We start from the raw sequence: 20,003 nt of genomic DNA, 5'->3' as shown, positions 1-20,003 counted from the left end.
GTTTATTGCATGTTAGAATCAAATAATTTAATTACCACAGTCAAAATAGAGGCTGGCATCACTTGCTCTTTAAAATGATTAAGATGATCAAAGTGAGAATACTTCAATAAAGATATCATCCACCTTATTACACGGCATTGTCAATTTCATCAAATCTGTATTTTGCTTACAAATGTTCGCCCCAGGGCCTCCCCAGTGGCTCAGCGGTTGAGCACTGGGTTGTGAAGCTGCCCGCAGCCTCTGCAGCACCAGTTCGATCCCCAGCTGCCAGCGAGGGTCCCACATGGCGCGCAGACCTCTCCTGCTGCCCACTGCTCCCCTCAGCAGTGTACCTCGTCATTCTGCCTGTTCTGCTCTTTGCTCTGGCTCACCCTCCTGCGCTTCTGACTGTACCCAGTGACATACAAATAAATAAATAAATCTTAAAAACAAAACAAAAAACAAACAAACAAATGTCCGCCCCAATGTAAGAGAGTGAAAAATCATTTATTAGGAAAGAGGACTGGAGAAAAAATGAGATAAGCAGGCACACTTGGCATTCTTTCAGGACACTCTCAAACTATTCAACAAAATAGAGTAATTAAAACCTCACTTAGCAGTTTGAGAGTTTGAGTTACAAGAACCAGCTAACTGATGAGTAACAACTAACAGATGCAATTGCTGCTGAAGTTGTCTGCATTGCAGATGCTGCTATGAACTTTTCAAAGGCACAGCTAAAGTTTCCATATGATTGTTTCTGATTTTTGGCAAGTTCTTGCCATTTGTGGCCACACCCTTCAGGATATCAGTCACCTGCTAGTTTACAAAATGGTTCAGATATTTGTGTTAAATTCAATTAACAAAGAGTTTTTATAGAATATAGTCTTTCAATTCTTCCAACTCTTATAACTACCTACAAAACCTGAACGATCTATTTGTAACAGAGGTGCACATCTTTAAATAAGCTCAGATAAAATTGTGGTGTTTTCCACAGACAAAAGTAAAAATATCAAACTTCTGAAATATCATTAAAAAGGTACAAGCTTCATATAGTCACCATGAAATCCACCATGGAAGAAATGAAGAATGATTTTTGTCTGGTATGAAAATCTACATCAAATTAACTGACTTTTACTTTAAACCCATTTGGTGAAAGAAAAGACATCGTTAAAACATCCTCCCTCCACCGCTCTCCTTCTCCCTTCTACTTCCCCTCTGGTTACTCCATCACTCAGCTTCCTCTGCATCTTGTACACACACTGTGCCTGGAACACAGAATAAGTCACTGCTTCCAACTCAACCTTACACCTCTCTAATATCGTTCAACAAATACTTATCAAGCATAGTCTGTCAGAGTCAGTGTAGTCAGTGCTCTTTGTAGCACAAAGGATACATCCCTAAACAAAGAAGACAAAAAAAAAAAAAAAGATGAGCAGAAAGTTTAAACCAAATGCTACACATATGTTGAGAGGACTTCTTTTTTTTAAGATTATTTATTTATTTATACAAGCACTGGACACAGTCACAAGTGCGGGAGGGTGAGAGGATTCACCAGAGCCAGAGCGGGGAGCAGAGCAGGCAGAAGGACCGAAGTACACTGCTGAGGGGAGCATCTGGCAGCAGGAGAGGTCTGCGCGCCATGTGGGACCCTCAACCTGTGGCCAGGGATCGAACTGGCGCTGCAGAGGCTGTGGGCAGCTTCGCAGCCCAACGCTCAACCGCTGCGCCACCAGGGGAGGCCCTGTTGGGAAGACTTTTTGAGAAAAATTCAACATTGGAAAAAAGTAATACTACTCTTTAAGATTATAGATAATACCTTAAATTATTATATTAGATCACTGAATCTTCAAGAAGGTGGGTTTGTTTTTAAATTTTACAAACTTTAAAAAATAATGTAGTCAAGTGTTTTTTTTTTTTTTTAATCCTTACAATATGACATTTCTTTTTTTTTTTTTAAAGATTTATTTATTTATTTATACAAGCACTGGGTACAGTCAGAAGCGCGGGAGGGTGAGAGAATTCACCAGAGCCAGAGCGGGGAGCAGAGCAGGCAGAAGGACCGAAGTACACTGCTGAGGGGAGCAGCGGGCGGCAGGAGAGGTCTGCGCGCCATGTGGGACCCTCCTCTGGTGGCAGGGGAGCAGCCGGGGATCGAACAAGCGCCGCAGAGGCTGCGGGCAGCTTCGCAACCCAGCGCTCAACCGCTGCGCCACCAGGGAGGCCCTAGTCAAGTGGTTTTTAACAGTATTTTAATTATAGTTTTAACATGCATTTATTTTCTTTTGATTAAGAATATTTTACTACACTTAAAAAAATCTTTCAGGACCTCCCCAGTGGCGCAGCGGTTGAGTGCTGGGTTGCGAAGCTGCCCGCAACCTCTGCAGCACCGGTTTGATCCCCGGCAGCCATCTAGGGTCCCACATGGCGCGCAGACCTCTCCTGCCGCCTGCTGCTCCCCTCAGCAGTGTCCTTCGGTCCCTCTGCCTGCTCTGCTCCCCGCTCTGGCTCTGGTGAATTCTCTCACCCTCCTGCACTTCTGACTGTACCCAGTGCTTGTATAAATAAATAAATAAATAAATATTTTAAAAAATATCTTTCATATTCCCTTAGGATGAACTGTCAGCTCATATCCTTTGGCCACTGTTTTGTTTTTTCTCATTTTGTGCAAATTAAAAATATTTTCCACAACTTGCTGATTATCTTTTGACTTTGCTTACAGTTTTTTTCTTTATTCTTTCTTTTTTTCTTCATTTGACTTCAAGCAATCGCATTTATTCCTTTCTTCTTTAAGAGTTTCAGAAATTTGTATAAAATTTCCCCTCTAAATTTGTAAAAGAATTCTCCATGATTTCAAAATGTCTAGCCCTATTTTAGTTCCATTGAAATATTTTTATCTTCAATATTTTTTAAATTTACATTGCCCTGAAGTGTGAAGTATAGATTCAACATTTTCTGCTAATTGACTTTTTAATTGTCCCAATATTAACCATTAAATAATCCACCTTTTTCTCACTAACTTGAATGTCATGTAGTTCATTTCTTCTTTGCTTTGTTTTATTACTATATTCCATTGAATATTTTCCATTTCTATGACAGCACCATATTGTTTCATTATTTTAGCATTATAATATTTTTCAATATTATTTCCCCCATCACTGTCTTTGTGTCCCCTTATCCCCTTTCCTCCCCCCCTTACCAGAGCCCTCACATTGTTTACTGATGTCCACTAATTTTTGCATTTTACTTTTCAAATCATTTGTTCTGTACATGTCTAGTATTTGTTTTTATCCTTTTGACTTGCTTTACTACACATAATCCTCTCAAACGCCTTCCATTTTGTTGAAAATGTTTACATTTCATCTTTCCTCATGGCTCAGTAGCATTGATAATGTAAATAAACCACATCTTCACCCAATCACCTTCTGATGGACTTTTAGGCTACTTCCATTTCCTGGCTAGAGTAAATAATGCTGTTATAATGTGGCTTATTGTTGTGGATGGTTTCCTATTCTTTGGATGGATGCTGAAGAGTGGAAGTATTGGGTCATCAGCATTTCCATTTTCAGTCTTTTAAGGTAAATCCAGATTGCTTTTCATAATGATTGCACCAATTTACATTCCCAACAGTGTAATAAGAGTTCTTCTCTCTCTCTATGCTTTTTAGCACTTGTTGGAAGCCTTCAATATGTAACATTCTCATGAATAGTGCTGTGGTTTTAACTTACATTTTTCTTTTTTTAAAAATATTTATTTTATTTATACAAGAACTGGGGTACAGGCCAGAGGTGTGGGGGCTGAGACAGAGCAGGGAACAGAACAGGCAGACTGACGAAATACACTGATGAGGTGAGCAGTGGGCATGACAGGAGAGGTCTGCTCGCCATGTGGGTTGCTCTGAGGCTGGCGGGGATTGAACCGGCACTGCAGAGTTGCTGATAGCTCCACAGTGCTGCGCTCAACCGCCTGCAACACCAGGGAGGCCCCTTAACTTGCATTTTTCTTATTCAAAGTGATGATGAACATTTTTTCATATGTCTATTGACCTTCTAAATACACTTTTTGGTGAATGGTCTGTTCATATCTGCTCCACATGTATTTTTTTTTTTTTTTACTATTGTCACTGAATCATGTGAATTTTTATATTATCTTGGATGTTAACCCCTTATCAGTTACATATTGTGTGAGTTTCTCCCATTCAATAGGGTATCTTTTTAATCATTTTGTATTTTCTTTCACTATCAAAAATCTTTTTAACTTGAGATAATCCCAATCTCTTATTTTTACTTTATTTCCCTTGACATAAGGGTTAAGTCACAAAAAGCATCTTTATTACTGACATCATGGAACATATTACCAGTGTTTTCCTCTGTGTATTTTATTTATTTTCCTATATGTATATATTTTTATTGCAGGTTTTATATCCCAATCTTTAATCCATTTGTAGTTTATTTTTGGGACTTGTGGTTTATTTGTATGGGTTTAGTCAGTAATCCAACTTAATTCTTTTATGTGGGGCTCTCCACACTACTTATTAAAGAGAATTTCTTTTCCCCATCATATGGTCATAGCTGCTTTATCATAGATTAGGTATTGATCTGTACATGGATTTATTTCTGGTCTTACAATTCTATTCCATTGATACATATATCTTTTTTGTGCCAATACTATATTATTTTCAATACTGTTTTCTAAGACTACAATTTGATCATCCACAATCTGTTTTTGAAATTTTGTACCTCTTAATTCTTTCTCTAGTCAAGTTGCATTGGCTAGAATTTCCAAACAATAATAGCTAACATAGTCATAGCACATACATTTGATCTGGTTTCTGACTTTATTGGGGATGTTTTTCTCTTTCAAGCATGATACTTGATTTTAGCTTCAGAGAGATACTTTGTTAAGAAAACATCTGCTTTTACTATGAATCAAGAAAAAAAGTCATTTTTTTAACATGTTCACTTAGTATAAGTCATTATAACTATATTTCTCCTTATATTTCTTGTATGATAAGTTATATAATAGATTTTCTAATATCATATTTATAGAAGTAATCCATTCCTAGAATAATCTCCTTTGAGCAACATAATCTTTTTCTTAACAAGTTGTTGGATTCTTTTCGCTAATGTTTTATTTAGAATTTTTGTAATACTAAACATCAGTGGCTTGGCCTATACTTCCCTTATTAAGTGCATTCCTTGTCAGACTTTGCTCTGAGAACTTTTGGAAATATAGCTATTTAATCAATCCAATATAATTGCAATTTATGTCCATAGATTAAAACATCCAACAGTGTGTTGGTTTTTCACTTTATCTCTTGTTCTGACAGAGCAGGCTTTTCACCAATGATTTTATTGACTAAAATACACACATATGAGAATATACATGACAATTTTTAGTCCTTCCAAATTTTGTGGGGAATACACTTAAAACAATTCATTTGAAAAATAGAATGTCATTCATTTACATATTTTCCTAAATATAATTCTCATTAATTTCTCCATACACTGAGCATTCATAATTTAGGTATTTGTATTATTATCTTTCAGCTATGGAGAAAACTCATGCAGCTGCATTTCTTCTTACCATGAATTCTTCAGAAAAACAAGAGACTGTGTGTATTTTTGGAACTGGAGATTATGGAAGATCCCTGGGACTTAAAATGCTCCAGTGTGGTTATTCTGTTGTTTTTGGAAGTCGAAATCCCCAGATGTCCAGTCTGCTGCCCAGCGGTGCAGAAGTCTTGAGCTATTCAGAAGCAGCCCAGAAATCTGACATCATAATTTTAGCAATCCACAGGGAGCATTATGATTTTCTCACGGAATTAACTAACATTCTCAATGGGAAAATACTAGTCGACATCAGCAACAATCTCAAAATCAATCAGTATCCAGAATCTAATGCAGAGTATCTTGCTCAATTGATGCCAGGAGCCCTCGTGGTTAAAGCTCTAAATACCATCTCGGCTTGGGCCCTCCAGTCGGGAGCACTAGATGCAAGTCGGCAGGTAAGATCCAATGATCAATTTGCAGTCAGTCTCTAAAAGTATGTTTTTAATGCATTTACCTCAAAGATTCCAAAATAAAACAATCTCTAAACACTTGATTCTGCTACTATGTGCCATTGATGATTTTCTAGCATTCAACCAAGTAGGGTAGTTAACCGCTGTGATTTATTCCCCGCCATCTGTACCCTAGGCATTTATTTGATGGTGTCAAGCTATGGAGGCCTCTGGTCAGCACTATAAAATAACAAAGCTAAACTACGTTGATCAATACTTTTTACCACTCTTGCTACCTTGTATGAAACTGGTTCCATTTATTCGCTGAGATTAGAAGCAATCCAAAAGTGATGCAGTACCCACAAATATGGAAGAAAGACCAAACTATTCACACTGAAGAACCAAAACTTATCATATCATTGTGATGTGCCTAAAACCACACTCAACTTAAAATCCTGTACTGAGCTATCCAGCATACGTGGCAAATTTAAAACATCATCTTGTTTCATAGACTCTATATTCTTGTTTAAAAAATAATTTACTATTACATGCCATTGTTCCGCAGTGTTTACAGAGATTTTCAAAAATAATTATGAAAGAAAGAATAAATATAAAATGAATTCTTTTCTGGCAGGTATTTGTTTGTGGAAATGACAGCAAAGCCAAGCAAAGAGTGATGGATATTGTTCGTACTATTGGACTTACTCCATTGGATCAAGGATCACTCATGGCAGCCAATGAAATAGAAAACTACCCCCTGCAACTATTTCCAATGTGGAAATTCCCCTTCTATTTGTCTGCTGTTCTGTGTCTCTTCTTCTTTTTCTACTGTGTCGTAAGAGAAGTAATCTACCCTTATGTTCATAACATGGAAGATAACACATTTCGCATGGCTATTTCCATCCCAAATCGTGTCTTCCCAATAGTAGCACTTACACTGCTTGCCTTGGTTTACGTCCCTGGTGTTATTGCCGCCATTCTGCAACTGTACCGAGGTACAAAATACCGCCGATTCCCAGACTGGCTTGACCACTGGATGCTTTGCAGGAAGCAGCTTGGCTTGTTGGCACTTGGATTTGCTTTCCTTCACGTCCTCTATACACTTGTGATTCCTATTCGTTATTATGTTCGATGGAGGATAAGAAACCTAACAATTACCCAGGTAAATCTCCACTCATTCTAATCTCTTATTCAGTAAATCAAAGCTGACTCTTGCCATATCACACTCTATTTCACAATTATTAAAAAAGTACCTTTTCTTTTTGAAGTACTTGGAAGTAGAAACCTCATGTCTTATTTTTTTAATACCCAGTTGAGATCTCGCACAACTATTGAGAATTAAAGTTAAATTTCTAGGTTCACATGGGTTCAGATTCTGATTCCTAGTATTTACTAGGATGCTGATAGGTGAACAGATCTAGGGGCTCAGGAAACATAATGACATCTACTTGAATGCCTTTAGAGGGTAGATAATAAATATAAACCAATGTGCTTTCAAGCTTCTCGTTTTACACATGCTGCTTCCTCTTGGAAGTGAAAACCAACCATTTTGTAAGGAAGGGGAATGAGCAAACATGCGTCACAGGAATATAAACAAATTCACAAAAGAGTGCTTATAACTCCATTAATGTTTGACTTGTGGGAAGCTGCCCTAGGTAACTAGAAAGTTAAATAATTCTCAACAAATATCAAATACTATTTTCTGCATAGTCAAAAAAATCAGAAATAATTAGCTCTGAAAATCTTAATGCAGTTCCAGATGAAGAGCTATACATCAGTCTTAGTTTGGAAATAACTGATTTTAATCAATCTTACTACAGTCTCAAAGTTCATTGGTCATTAACTTATTGATGGTGCTTCTGTGGATTTTGCTACATTATTTTCCTAACAATACATGGGAGTTTCTTGCATAAGAGTGACACCTCTGATACCTCGTGATCTGTGTTGCAATACACTTGATGCTATACTACAATAAAATAAATGTGAAAAAACCCAAATTATTTGTGTGAATAATCAGCACATAGAGCCAAAAAACAGAATCCTGCTGTAATCGATAAAGAACATCAAGCTTTTATTGAGTAACAGGAAGCCATATGGCATAGGTTTAAGTAAATGTTCAGTTTGATTTAAGATTTATAGGGTTAATTAAAATTCCCTATACAATCATCGGAGTCAACTATTATAATAAAGTCCAAACAAAACCAATTACTTTTTCTACCCTGAAATATATTTTCTAAGTACATTTTTCTTTACAGTTATTTTCAAATTATTACTAAGAAATGTCATACAATTTCCCTGTAGCAAAAAAACGATGCAGAAGTATGTTTCAGAATCCTTAAAATTTGGACATTTTATTAAAAAGATATAATTTTTTAAATTGCTTTTAATTTTTCTTAGGCAACATTTAAGAAAGAAAATCCATTTATTGCCTCTTCTGCTTGGCTCAGTGATTCCTATGTGGCTTTGGGAATCCTTGGATTTTTCCTGTTTGTGCTTTTGGGAATCACTTCCTTGCCATCAGTTAGCAACATGGTCAACTGGAGAGAATTTCGATTTGTTCAGGTAAGGACTTCAAATTTAATCTGCTCTATGTTACAAAATGAGTATGGCTTCACAAATATACTCATTTTTCTCTCAGATCATGCATAAATTTTCATATTGCTCCATCACTTCCCTAGCAATCTTGTAAAAATAGCAACTGAAACAAGTTCAAATTAGAAAATGCTAAACTCTGGTACAAAAAGGCAGATTCCATAAAGATTGGATTTCCTAGCAGCACATCCACTGCCAAGATTCCCAACTACAGCTGGAGCCATAACTAAGAGTAGAGAGTGAAACACACCAACAATGATTAAACTATATGTGGAGAGGTACTAGGTTCAAGGTGAAGAGAAACTTAAAGACAAAAAATTTCTACTTCCAAAAATCAACCTTAGAATATAGACAAACTGATATGTAAAGGCATAGAATGCTTAAAACCTTCCAAGCAAGATAAGCGAGACTGTCATCATACCAGACTCAATGCTACTCTGTAAGAAGAAAATCAGGTTTTCCATATATAAACCACCAGACACCTCAGTAAAGACAACTGCTAACTAGTCTCACAGATAGGCAGTCCTCAAAGTGTGGTACCAGGACCAGCAGCATCAGCATCACCCAGGATCTTGTTAGACCTAAATGTCCAAACCTCACACAGGCCTAACAAATCAGAAACTTGGGAGGTGTGGCCCAGCAATTTGTTTTAACAAGCCCTCCAATGATCCTGATGCCTGCTCATTCTGAAACAGTGTAGAACATTAGTGATTAAAATTAAATTTGAATTTCAAAAGTCTTACCATTTCTCCCAGGGACTGTATGTAGTCACCATTTTTTTTACATGTTAACACCTTTGTTCAAAGCATTAAGACAGGAATAAACATTGAGTTTTAGAGTTTAGGCCAAAGCAAACAAACAAAAGTAAAGTTTGCTGATTGTTCTTTATTGCGATAGAAATTAGCTAGCATCTGCTTTTCATCAATAACATATACTAATGTGCTTCTAGAGGACATTCTGTAACTTAGTCATCTCTGGTCTCCAGGAGAGATGATCAAGGTAAATATTTCTATTTGGGAAGAAGGCAAGGTACATTACTTACTCGTACTCAAAAGAGTTTACTCCTGGGAACTTTCCATCTAGCCAAATTGATGAAATCACTGTGTCATTCCTAAGCATAATCATTTTTTGAAGTGAGTTAATTATCATGATGATGGAGGGTTAATGCTTTCTTTAGTACTTAGTGGAGTAGTGTGTCTCAAGTCTGTGATTATTAACAAGTATCCTTCACTGGTTTAGAATGTTTCATTTTAAGCTATAATTTGTGTTAATGTACATATTTTTGTTTCTTGCTTTTAGTCCAAACTCGGTTATTTGACCCTGGTGTTGTGCACTGCCCACACCCTAATATACGGAGGGAAGCGTTTCCTCAGCCCTACGATTCTCAGATGGTACCTTCCTTCAGCCTATGTATTAGCACTCATCATCCCTTGTACCTTGCTGGTGATCAAGTTCATCCTTATCCTGCCATGCATAGACAGGACCCTCACACGGATCCGCCAGGGCTGGGAAAGGGACTCAAAATTCTCGAAATCAGCACTGAATGGGAAAACAGTTATTTAAAGCAAGATTATTTGCCTGGACTTAAGACCTATAGTATTATAATACTATAGGCTTAGAGAAAAATAATGGGTACAGTTAAGAAAGCATTTTTCTTCCAACATGGCCTGAAGTTTGTAAACAGAGAAGGAAATGTTGCCTGACTTGGAAAAATTTAACAGATTAGAAGAGAGCACCATTTTATCTTTGGCTAGTTATGAATTGGTGCAAGTCTGTTGTCTGTCCTTTTCTCAAGAGGCAGGGGGGTGAGGTCTAGATAAGCTGTGGTTTTAAGTTTCACAATAAGAATCTTTGTTGTGGGTAACATGCATGACCTAATGTCTTGCAAAATTCAGGGGAAATATACACAACTTTCTTCTCTAGTCCAAGGGCTGAGAGGAGTACAAGAGAAAACAGTAAGGTAAAAGTGATGTTAGGTGTGTCTGAAGAAGATGCCAAATGAAGTAAAAGAAATGAGATACTTTTGTTGCTTTTTAGAAATAAAGGTGATTGAAAGTATTGCCATACTGAATTCTATAATTAAATGTGCTCCTTGGTTGTTAACCAATGTGGATATGTACTAGGGGGAATATTTTATGACATAACAAAAAATATCCCAATTGATTGAAAGTAACCATGGGCAGGGTAGATGCAAACTAGACATTTGTCATAGATCCTTCCTTACAAGGATTGGTATAGTAAAGGTTGGGTAAATGTGAAAGGACAAAAGGCTATCTATCCACTTGCATTTTCTCAATGTGCAATAATAAGGAAAAGTGATAACAGCCCTTACACAAAAAGTTCAAATAACCCAAAATTTCACAGATTAAGCTAAATAAACATGTAAAGTTGCCCTGCATTAGGTTTGGTGGTACTTACGTATTGTGGAATGCTTTGTAAATTATACATTCCAAACATTGTTTAAAATTAATCATGTATGAGATGCATCTCTAGTATGTCCAGCTTCTATAATTTGGCATAGTTTATTATAAATTTAAATAGTGAAATTTAATAAAAATGAAAAGTGTAAGAGTGACCAATGCATAGATGAAAAAGAATCATGGGACATCTTAGAGCAGAAAGGTATGAATAGCAATTGTTTTGCAAGATTTGATTCTTTCCCAAATCCTCAATAGGATAAGGATAGTTCTCACTTTTTCTGTGCTGATAGTTCCATTTCCAAAATGGAACAGATTAGCCTGTCTGGATCAAGCCTGAACAAAAAGGAGCCTTACGCACAATCTTCCCACATATGGAGATAACCAAAAGGCTATGGGTTTGACGTTGCTCTACAAAGCCCACTGACTGCCTTTTCTGTATTTTTACTTTTCTCTATTTTTCTATATATTATAACACAGTCTATATATTATATTCTATATATTATATAATATGTTCTATTATATAATATATTCTATATATTATAATCCACAGTCCAGTACCTTTTTTTTAATAAAACCTATTCTCACTTTATATGTAGGTACAACTGACATATATATAACTTTTGAAAAGGGTTTTATCTACACTGTGTATTTACTTTTAAATCCTTCATTTTTTGCTAAAGTTAGTGGTTTTATTCTATAACTTACATAGTATATGTACTTAATTAGTGACTGCATAATATTACATCAGGTGGACATTTACATAACTACTGCCCTGATGAAACATGTAGATTATCTCCATTTTTATTAAAACAAATAACAGTTCAGAATATATCTTTGTACTTATAAACTTCTTCAATATTTTAAATTACTTCCTCAGACTACTTGTCAGAGTTACGACTACAAAATTAAAGAACTTTTCATAGCTTTTGATATAGTATAAAGTTATTTCTAAAATGACCTTATCAATACTATTGGCATTGGGTTAGAGTGCTGGTTTCATCAAAGTCTCGTACATTTTTGTATTCAATTTGTATTTACTGAGAAGATACACAAAACATTTCCTCCATTAATTTATCCTTATTCAACCAAGTAAGGGTATAAAAAAGGCCAGAAGACTTTGAGCAGGAGTGTAGTGTGTGGTACTGGCAGTAAAGCATCTATGGGAAAGAGGGACATGTCAGCTGCATGATTTTATACAAAACAACCAAGTGTTCTGGAGGTGAGGCTGCTCTCTGACTAGAAAACTAGTTCATTTAAAATGCAGTACTATTCAGGTTGTTCTAAAGAAAGCTTTTGGGGTCAACCACACTCCATTTTGGTAAAACTGTGCTATGTATTTACTGGGACACAGTTCATAACTAAAAACAGAAACTCCACTATTAGGTTAAAAAAGCATTACTTAGAATAATAAGAAAGAACTCTGTTTTTGTAACCTAGTAAAAATGAAAGTTAATCAAAGCCAAACAAATCTGAAGTTAGAGAGAGCCCTCTAGTGGTTCTGATATAAGAGTTGCACTGCTACCGTCAGCACCAACCACAAGGGCACAGGCCCCACCAGCTGACCAGGAACAGTCTGTTTCCTGGTTCAGTGCCACCTTCCTCCCTCAAATCATCAAATCAGCATGATCCTATTAACACAGCTGACTCTTCCAGTTTATCTAAAGTATAAAAAAAATTAGTTTGGAACAGATGATAGGTGCTTGAGTGAACGGTACCCCTTTTCATAGGTCTAAACTTCTCAGATAAAAAAAGTGAAATTAGACTTTTTCACTTGTTGGCAAGTTTCCTGTATTCTAGGGAAAAATATTATTAAGCTTACAGGCCTTTTATTTTTGTATGTTTTTTCCTATGCTAAGGGATGATTACTTTTGTAAATGTGTATTCATTAAACATCATTTTTAAAAAAATATTTTCTAGTTTTATTTAATTCTAGTTTGACTCAACATTCTGTAGAAAGTGACTGAGAGGTTCTGAATCAGCTGAAACTAAAAATACTAAAAATGTCAATATCACTTCTCATGAAGGAAATGCAAATTAAAAACCATAATGAGATATCACCTCACTCTAGCAAGAATGATCCTTATTAAAAAAAAAAAAAAGCAACAACAACAAATGTTGGCAGAGTGAGTGTGGGAACCCCAGGGATGTTGTCTTGGTGCCAGAGTTCCTGCTTGTCAGGTAGGTGTGGGGCCTCTCACCAAAGGCAAAAGTCCTGGTATAAGGAACATACCGGGAAACCAGTATCTGCTGAGAACAGCAGGCCGATATTAGAATAGAGATAATATGCTTTGACCAGCAGGAACAATGGAGCCCTGCAGGGAATGGCCCCTGGTCACCCTACCCTAGTTTACATGCCCTATTATGCATCCCCCACACATGTACACTCCCTATGCACTTGCCCCACCTTCGAACTTGATTCCAATAAATAAGAGACTGTCCTTGGATGGGGGCTGCACATTACTTCCAGTGTAGCCCTTCTAGACTTCTTAGTTCTTCACATGGACTTTGAGTAATCTCTCTCATCCTGCACCTCTCCCCACTCTGCAGCCCCAAGAGGCAACAACTGAGAAGTAAAAGCAAAGTGGTCCAGCATCAATAGAAAACAGTAATGGAAGTTTCCAAAATACTTAAAATAGATATACCCATATGATCCAGTCATTCTACTCCTTGGCAATTATCCAAAGATAATTCAACAGGATATACTCAGTCCTAAATTCACTGCAGCACTATTTACAACAGCCATGTTATGGAGACAACCTAAATACCCAAGGGCAGATGAGTAGAGTCGATGTGGTACATATACACGATGGAGTACTATCCAGCTAGAAAAAAAAGATGAACTACTGCCATTTGAGACACATGGGAATTGGAGAGGATGATGCTAAGTCAAACAAGTCAGAGAGAGAAAGACAAGTACCAGATGATTTCACTCACGTATGAAATACAGAGAAACAAAACAAAAGAATTGACAGAACTGAACCGAAACAAAATCTAGCAAAGACTGCAGAGTTGAGGTCGCTAGAGGGGGGGCCAGTGGTGGGAAGATAGTGAGGACAGGTCCCAATGGTATATGGTAAAGGGATGTGGGTGCTCTGGGGTGGGTGAAGGTGGTGTTGCACATCTAAGAGGTGATGAACTTATTCCTCTGAGACTTATACATAACATAAACCAATATGAACTCAAATAAATCATTTCAAAACTAATTAAATAAAATAATGAAATGTTATAGATAGAAAAATAACTCTCTTAAAAGATGCTGTACATGGAGTTCAAAATTTTCACTTTTTATCACATTATCATCTATAAAGCCAATACTCACTCATGCACCAAAAACACCCTTTAGTGATCCTGCTACAATTTTCTACAAAGAATTAAATGTTGAAAATTCCCCAGTCTTCTAAAGACTTCTTTAGTAAAATTAGTTCAAGAGAATGTTACACTTCTATGCATTACGCTTTCTCAAGTTCAAGGTAGAGACCTAAGATTTCCAGTTCAAGATGGCGACATAAAATGTTCATGAATCTACTTGCTCCCACAAACACATCACATCAACAGGTACATGGGGCAACTTCCACCTAAATTCTTGAACTCTCTGATAAGAAGAAGTAAGAAAAAGACCCAATGAGAGAGGACAAGGGTAAAAGTTGAAGGGGCAAGGTATGGAGGAAAGGGGCGTGTGAATGAGAAAGACAGTGTACATGCCCTAGTCCAACATGCAGTTCTAGTCCAAAAGCATCCAGTTCTACAATTTTTCTGCCTAAAAGGGAACCTTCAGAGACTCTTAATGATGTTTTTATTATGTAATACTGCATGAGGAAGTTAGGTACAGGTAGTCAGCTAGGAACAGGGTGTCTCAAGCCCAAGCCCCAGTGTCCAAGACGATTTATCAATATGAATAAGGAACAACTAGTTGAAACCAGGAGGTGTCCCCAAACCTAGGTGTCCCATGTCCATTTATCAATCTGATTGACAAGCAGTTGGAGTCATGGTGCCCCTTAACCCAATTAAAAATGGAATGTTCAGAACACCAACACAGTAACGCAATGGACCAAAGCTAGTTTCAGAAAGGCAGGCCAGGTAACTTAAGAAAACTCAGTGGGGGGCTTCCCTGGTGGCACAAGGGGTTAAGTATCAGTGCTATCAATCTATGGCCAACCACTGCAACATGAGTTAGATTCCCAGCCTGGGATTTAACCTACATGGCACAGCAGACCTCTCCTGTCTTGCCCACTGCTCCCCTCAGCAGATTGTTTCAGTCAGTCTGCCTGTTCTGCTCCCCACTCTGTCTCTGGTGAATCTTCTCACCCCCTGCACCTCTGGCCTACACTCCAGTTCTTATACGCATAAATAAAAATAAATCTTAAAAAAACAAAAAGGTAAACTCAGTGAGCCTCAGTAACCTTGGAGACCCCACAGGCCCCAACTAATGAGCAAGAGTCTGAACACAAGATACTCATGGCCAAAACCCCACTCCTTGCCCACTATACCCATATAAACACCTGCTTCTTGCCCCTTAGTGGCAACCCCCTGGGGACCCTCTCTGTTCAGAGAGTTTTCCTCTTATCTATCGATAAGTCTCTTGCTTTGTTTCTAACTCTGGTCTCAACATTGAATTCTTTCCTCACTAAGACAAGACTCTAAGACAGAGCCTCCAGGAGTTCCCAGGCCCCCAGGTCTGAATGTAATCCAACGAGAAAAACCCATGGTAAAACTTGACATATACCATTTTATTTAATACTCACAAGTCTATGATTTTTTTTTTTTTTTTTTTTTTTTTTTTGGTGGGACCCTCGCTGGTGGCCAGGGAATGAACCGGCACTGCAGAGGCTAAGGGCAGCCTCGCAGCCCAGCACTCAACTGCTGCACCACCAGGGGAGACCCACAAGTCTATGATTATTATTCCAATTTTTATGTCCTTTTATTTTTCCAATTTTTCAAAGTTTTTTTCAGAAACTATAGGTGCCTAAATCAGACCATACCAAAATTCTCAGAATTGGTCTCTTCAAGATGCCCTACTTTGACTTGCTGAGTATTTTGAGCTAAGAGCACTGAAATCCCTTGAGAAGAAGCAGCACTGTCTTGCTGAGTCCTTCATCTTCCCTTTTATAATAAAAGGAATAATCACTGCAACCCTTTTATGACTTAGAAGAATGTAGTTTGGGTGACCTCATCCAAATGTAGGTCTAACAGTGCATGTGTCCTCTCTAAAAATAGCAGAGTAAGGATAGGTAACTCCTCGTCACCTGTGATGCAGAGTCCCCACACCTTGGTAACCTGGTTCCCTAAACACAGGGTAAATATCCCATTGGAATTCTCCATTCGTATGTTATTAAGTTGATTTTTCCTTTGCTAGCCCATTTGATGCTGTTTTGATTATTTGTCTGGCCCGAGTGAAAAATCTAGAGAGGTACAGGATGATTTCCTTTGGGTTTCAACAAAAGAACTGAAAACATTGAGTGCTTTGCCTAGTAAAAGGCAGAGTGAGATAAGAATCGAAGCAATCTGACTGCAGGGTCATTCTGTTTCTGCACTTCAGTGTAACAGAAGACACTCATGCTGTCCTCCAAAATGTCCCTTTGAGTCCATATATTAGCCTGGTTGGACTGAACTACTGGCAACTCTATTATGAAACATTTTAAAACACAAGAAGGGGCACTTGTATGCTTTAAGCACAAGAAGCTCATCAAAACATTAAATATTTCTGACTGCCCAAGTCCTTAAGCCTCAACGTTTGCTTACTGCTCATTTCTAAACACCCTACAAGGTTGTAATGACACGTGATCTATTGTTGAAGAACAGAGTTCAGCTCTGTTGCAAATGCTATTTTAATCTTCCCACCCCAAGCTGGCTGCAGCTTTCCCAACTTCCAAAGGGAGCTTTGTTCAGGTGGAGGTAGACAAGACCTTGACAGCAGGACTCAAAGGAATAGCAAGGGGAAAACAGCTTTTCTCCCAGAACTAAAAGGCAAATGTTTTTTTTCTCTCTGGTTTTGCCTTACTGCTCTGTGCATTGAGTGAACTTTTTTGTTCTTGAAATCCATTGACTCACCCAGGAATTCTCATAACACTTTTCAGTTAGTGTTTTGATACTAGTTGAAGAATTTTATGCTGAAAAAAATGAAGGTTAAAAAGAAAACATCTATTATTGCCAGTTTCTTAGCTTTGTAAATATGAAGGGTTATTGGAGTAGAATTCACAGTACATCAAATAAAAAGCTATCAGAATGTGAATCACCTAGAATTAAACATTCCCCTACGATTTTTAGAGAGTCAACACATGTTTCTAAGCAATACCACCAGTGCCTTAGTTTCATTTTTATGAATACTTCTTTCACGGAAAGAGAAGAGTAAGAATGGCAGTTACTGTTCGAATTTCATAAGGTAGAGCAGAGTGTACTAAAATCAGAATCTGCCATCAAATGCAGGCTCCAGAGTTCAACACTCAGCAAGTAGGCTTAGCACTTCTTATGGTGAGAGCACTGACAGCCACCAAAAGTGCATCTCTTCCTTCTTTAGACAATCTGGACAATTAGAAAATTCTCTATCAAATCAACATTTTCTATCCCTATCTATTTTAATCTAATGCCATCAATATCCTTTCCAACCATCAGTGGTAAAGGCCAGCTGTTTGGTTGTCTATTTCTAATTTATCACAGGTGTGTGTGTGTATAACACAAAATCACATACTTAAAAAGTGTGGCAACATCAAACTTGTAAGCTCACGTTGCTAATATCAGACTGATAACAAACTGCTCATCCAGCAGCTCCTCCCCACCCCCAGCTCCCTGCCCCAGGGTAGCACTCAAAGACAGGCCTCAACCTGGTTCAGCTTGGATTCTTCCAGAAGCTGACCTGAGGCAAGGACGCTAATGTAAATTGTTTATTCTGGAAATGAAATCATTAAGCACTGGGAATGAAGTAGGAACAAAGTGTGGGTGTCCAAGCTCATTACCTCTCCAGGCAACCAGAGTGGTACCACTCAATTCTACTGGGAAACTCTTGTTGATTTGAGATTGTGTCAGATATTTTTCAGCATTACCCCTTCAAGGGGAGAGGAAGATGAGGATTTACGCAACAAATTCCTGTTTGTTATTGGATGAGAAAAGCTTCCAAGGCATTAACGTTCAGCCCTTCTGACTTCCCTATATACTTGAGGCATTTACCACCTTAGCCAGGAAAAAGAAGCCTTCAGGCAAAGTGTTAAAGGTGTTCACACAAGCAGCTTTAGCGGGAAATGCCAAGAGGACGTGAGTGCAGACCTAACAACTGCTACACAATGCAATGAGAAGTGTGCAGAGTATGAATAGAGCTCAGTGGGGGTTGGAGGGCTCTTCAATATATAAAAAAATATGTCTACTTCATTCATAGATGTGCATGAAAACTGAAACTGCATTGAGATGCCAATTCTCATCTAAGAGATGGGCAAAAATCCAGAAGTCTGAGTATACACTCTGTGGGTAATGCTGTGGAAACACACATTCCCAGACATTGCTCCTGAATGTGCAAACTGGGGTCATCCCCTACATACAGCAATTAGATAATATCTAATCCAAAATTTAAATGCATGGCAAAGTTCTTGCCAGGGCACCTGACCCCTGAGATTATCAGAGATTATCCTATAGATAACCTGCAAGAATTTGAAGTGAAAAATAGGTATTTTCATATTTTTATGAATGACAACATTGTAAAAATGAAATATGGGCAAGAATATAAAAATTCAGCTTTGGTACTGGTCACATTAACTCTAATACTTTCACAGCAAGGACTTCTATGCAGTTGTTTAAAGCAAATGAGACAACTTTAAAAACACATTTGAGGGCCTCCCCTGGTGGCACAGCGTTTGAGCACTGGGTTGCAAAGTTACCCACAGCCTCTGCAGCGCCAGTTCGAACCCCGGCCACCAGTGAGGGTCCCACATGGTGCTATGGACCTCTCCTGCTGCGCCCACTGCTCCCTTCAGCAGTGTATTTTGTCAGTCTGCCTGTTCTGTTCCTCGTTCCGGCTCTGGTGAATTCTCTCACCCTCCCACAGTTCTGACTGTACCCAGTGCCTGTATAAATAAATAAATAAATCTTTAAAAAAAAAAAAAAGCACATTTGAAAAGATCTCCAAAACATATTATGAGGTAAAAATAATCAAGGCACAAAATAACATATACAGTTTGACTTCTTTTGTTAATGTGTATTTGCTTGTAATTCCCTAAACAAATAGAGGAAAGAGTAACAAACAAACTAGTAGCAAGTCATACCTAAACAGGTTACAGGAAAAGGGAGGAAAAACTGAATGTCCTTTGTGTCATTGTAATTTTTAAATGAATCAGTGTTTTACCCAATTTTTAAAACAGATTCAATTTTAAAAGTAACAGGTTGCATATTTCTGCTGGGTCATCTTGTTCAGGCTAAACCTCTCCAGCTCATTTAATCCTTCTTACATAATGTTTTCTAAATCTTTCATCATTCTGCTCCAATCCTTCACCAAACAACTGATCACTTTTTTTTTTAGATTTATTTATTTATACAAGCACCTGGTACAGTCAGAAGCGCGGGAGGGTGAGAGAATTCACCAGAGCCGGAGCGGGGAACAGAGCAGGCAGAGTGACGAAATACACTGCTGAGGGGAGCAGCGGGTGGCAGGAGAGGTCTGTGCGCCCTGTGGGACCCTCGCAGGCGGCTAGGGATCCAACCTGCACTGCAGAGGCTGCAGGCAGCTTCACAGCCCAGCGCTCAACCACTGCGCCACCAGGGGAGGCCCAACAACTGATCACTTTTACCTGATTTGCCCACTCCCTTCTGGTGGCCACTAATTGGTTTTATAATCTAAAATTTTATTTTTTTAAAGATTTATTTATTTATACATACAAGAACCAGGGTACAGGTCAGAGGTTACATCTTAACCCCTTGCACCACCACGGAGGCCCCTATTTTTGTTTTATTCATCTGTTTGTTTTCTGTCCATATCACATATAAGTGAAATCATACATTGTTTTTCTTTCTGTGCATTATTTTCTTTGGATCTC

The 20,003-nt window shown here is 38.0% G+C and overlaps 1 protein-coding gene across 2 annotated transcripts in view; it reads left to right on the top strand.

Annotated features, from left to right (window-relative positions):
- Window positions 1–20,003, top strand: part of STEAP4 (STEAP4 metalloreductase) — a 56,293-nt gene that overhangs the window by 15,324 nt on the left and 20,966 nt on the right. The window contains exons 2-5 of one of the 2 annotated variants that reach the window (XM_037507341.2): window positions 5,526–5,983; window positions 6,612–7,139; window positions 8,375–8,539; window positions 9,869–12,878. In XM_037507341.2, coding sequence (XP_037363238.1) covers window positions 5,528–5,983; window positions 6,612–7,139; window positions 8,375–8,539; window positions 9,869–10,132 — 1,413 coding nt within the window. In that variant the 5' untranslated portion in view covers window positions 5,526–5,527 and the 3' untranslated portion in view covers window positions 10,133–12,878. Of the gene's footprint in view, window positions 1–5,525; window positions 5,984–6,611; window positions 7,140–8,374; window positions 8,540–9,868; window positions 12,879–20,003 lie in introns of those variants that run through there. The other variant, XM_037507362.2, reaches the window with a different exon arrangement.

Source organism: Talpa occidentalis, unplaced genomic scaffold, assembly GCF_014898055.3.
Source record: "Talpa occidentalis isolate TD23 unplaced genomic scaffold, MPIMG_talOcc4v2.1, whole genome shotgun sequence".
Taxonomy (NCBI): domain Eukaryota; kingdom Metazoa; phylum Chordata; class Mammalia; order Eulipotyphla; family Talpidae; genus Talpa; species Talpa occidentalis.
The sequence above is the reverse complement of the archived record's forward strand: the minus strand, read 5'-3'. Positions and strand labels throughout refer to the sequence as shown.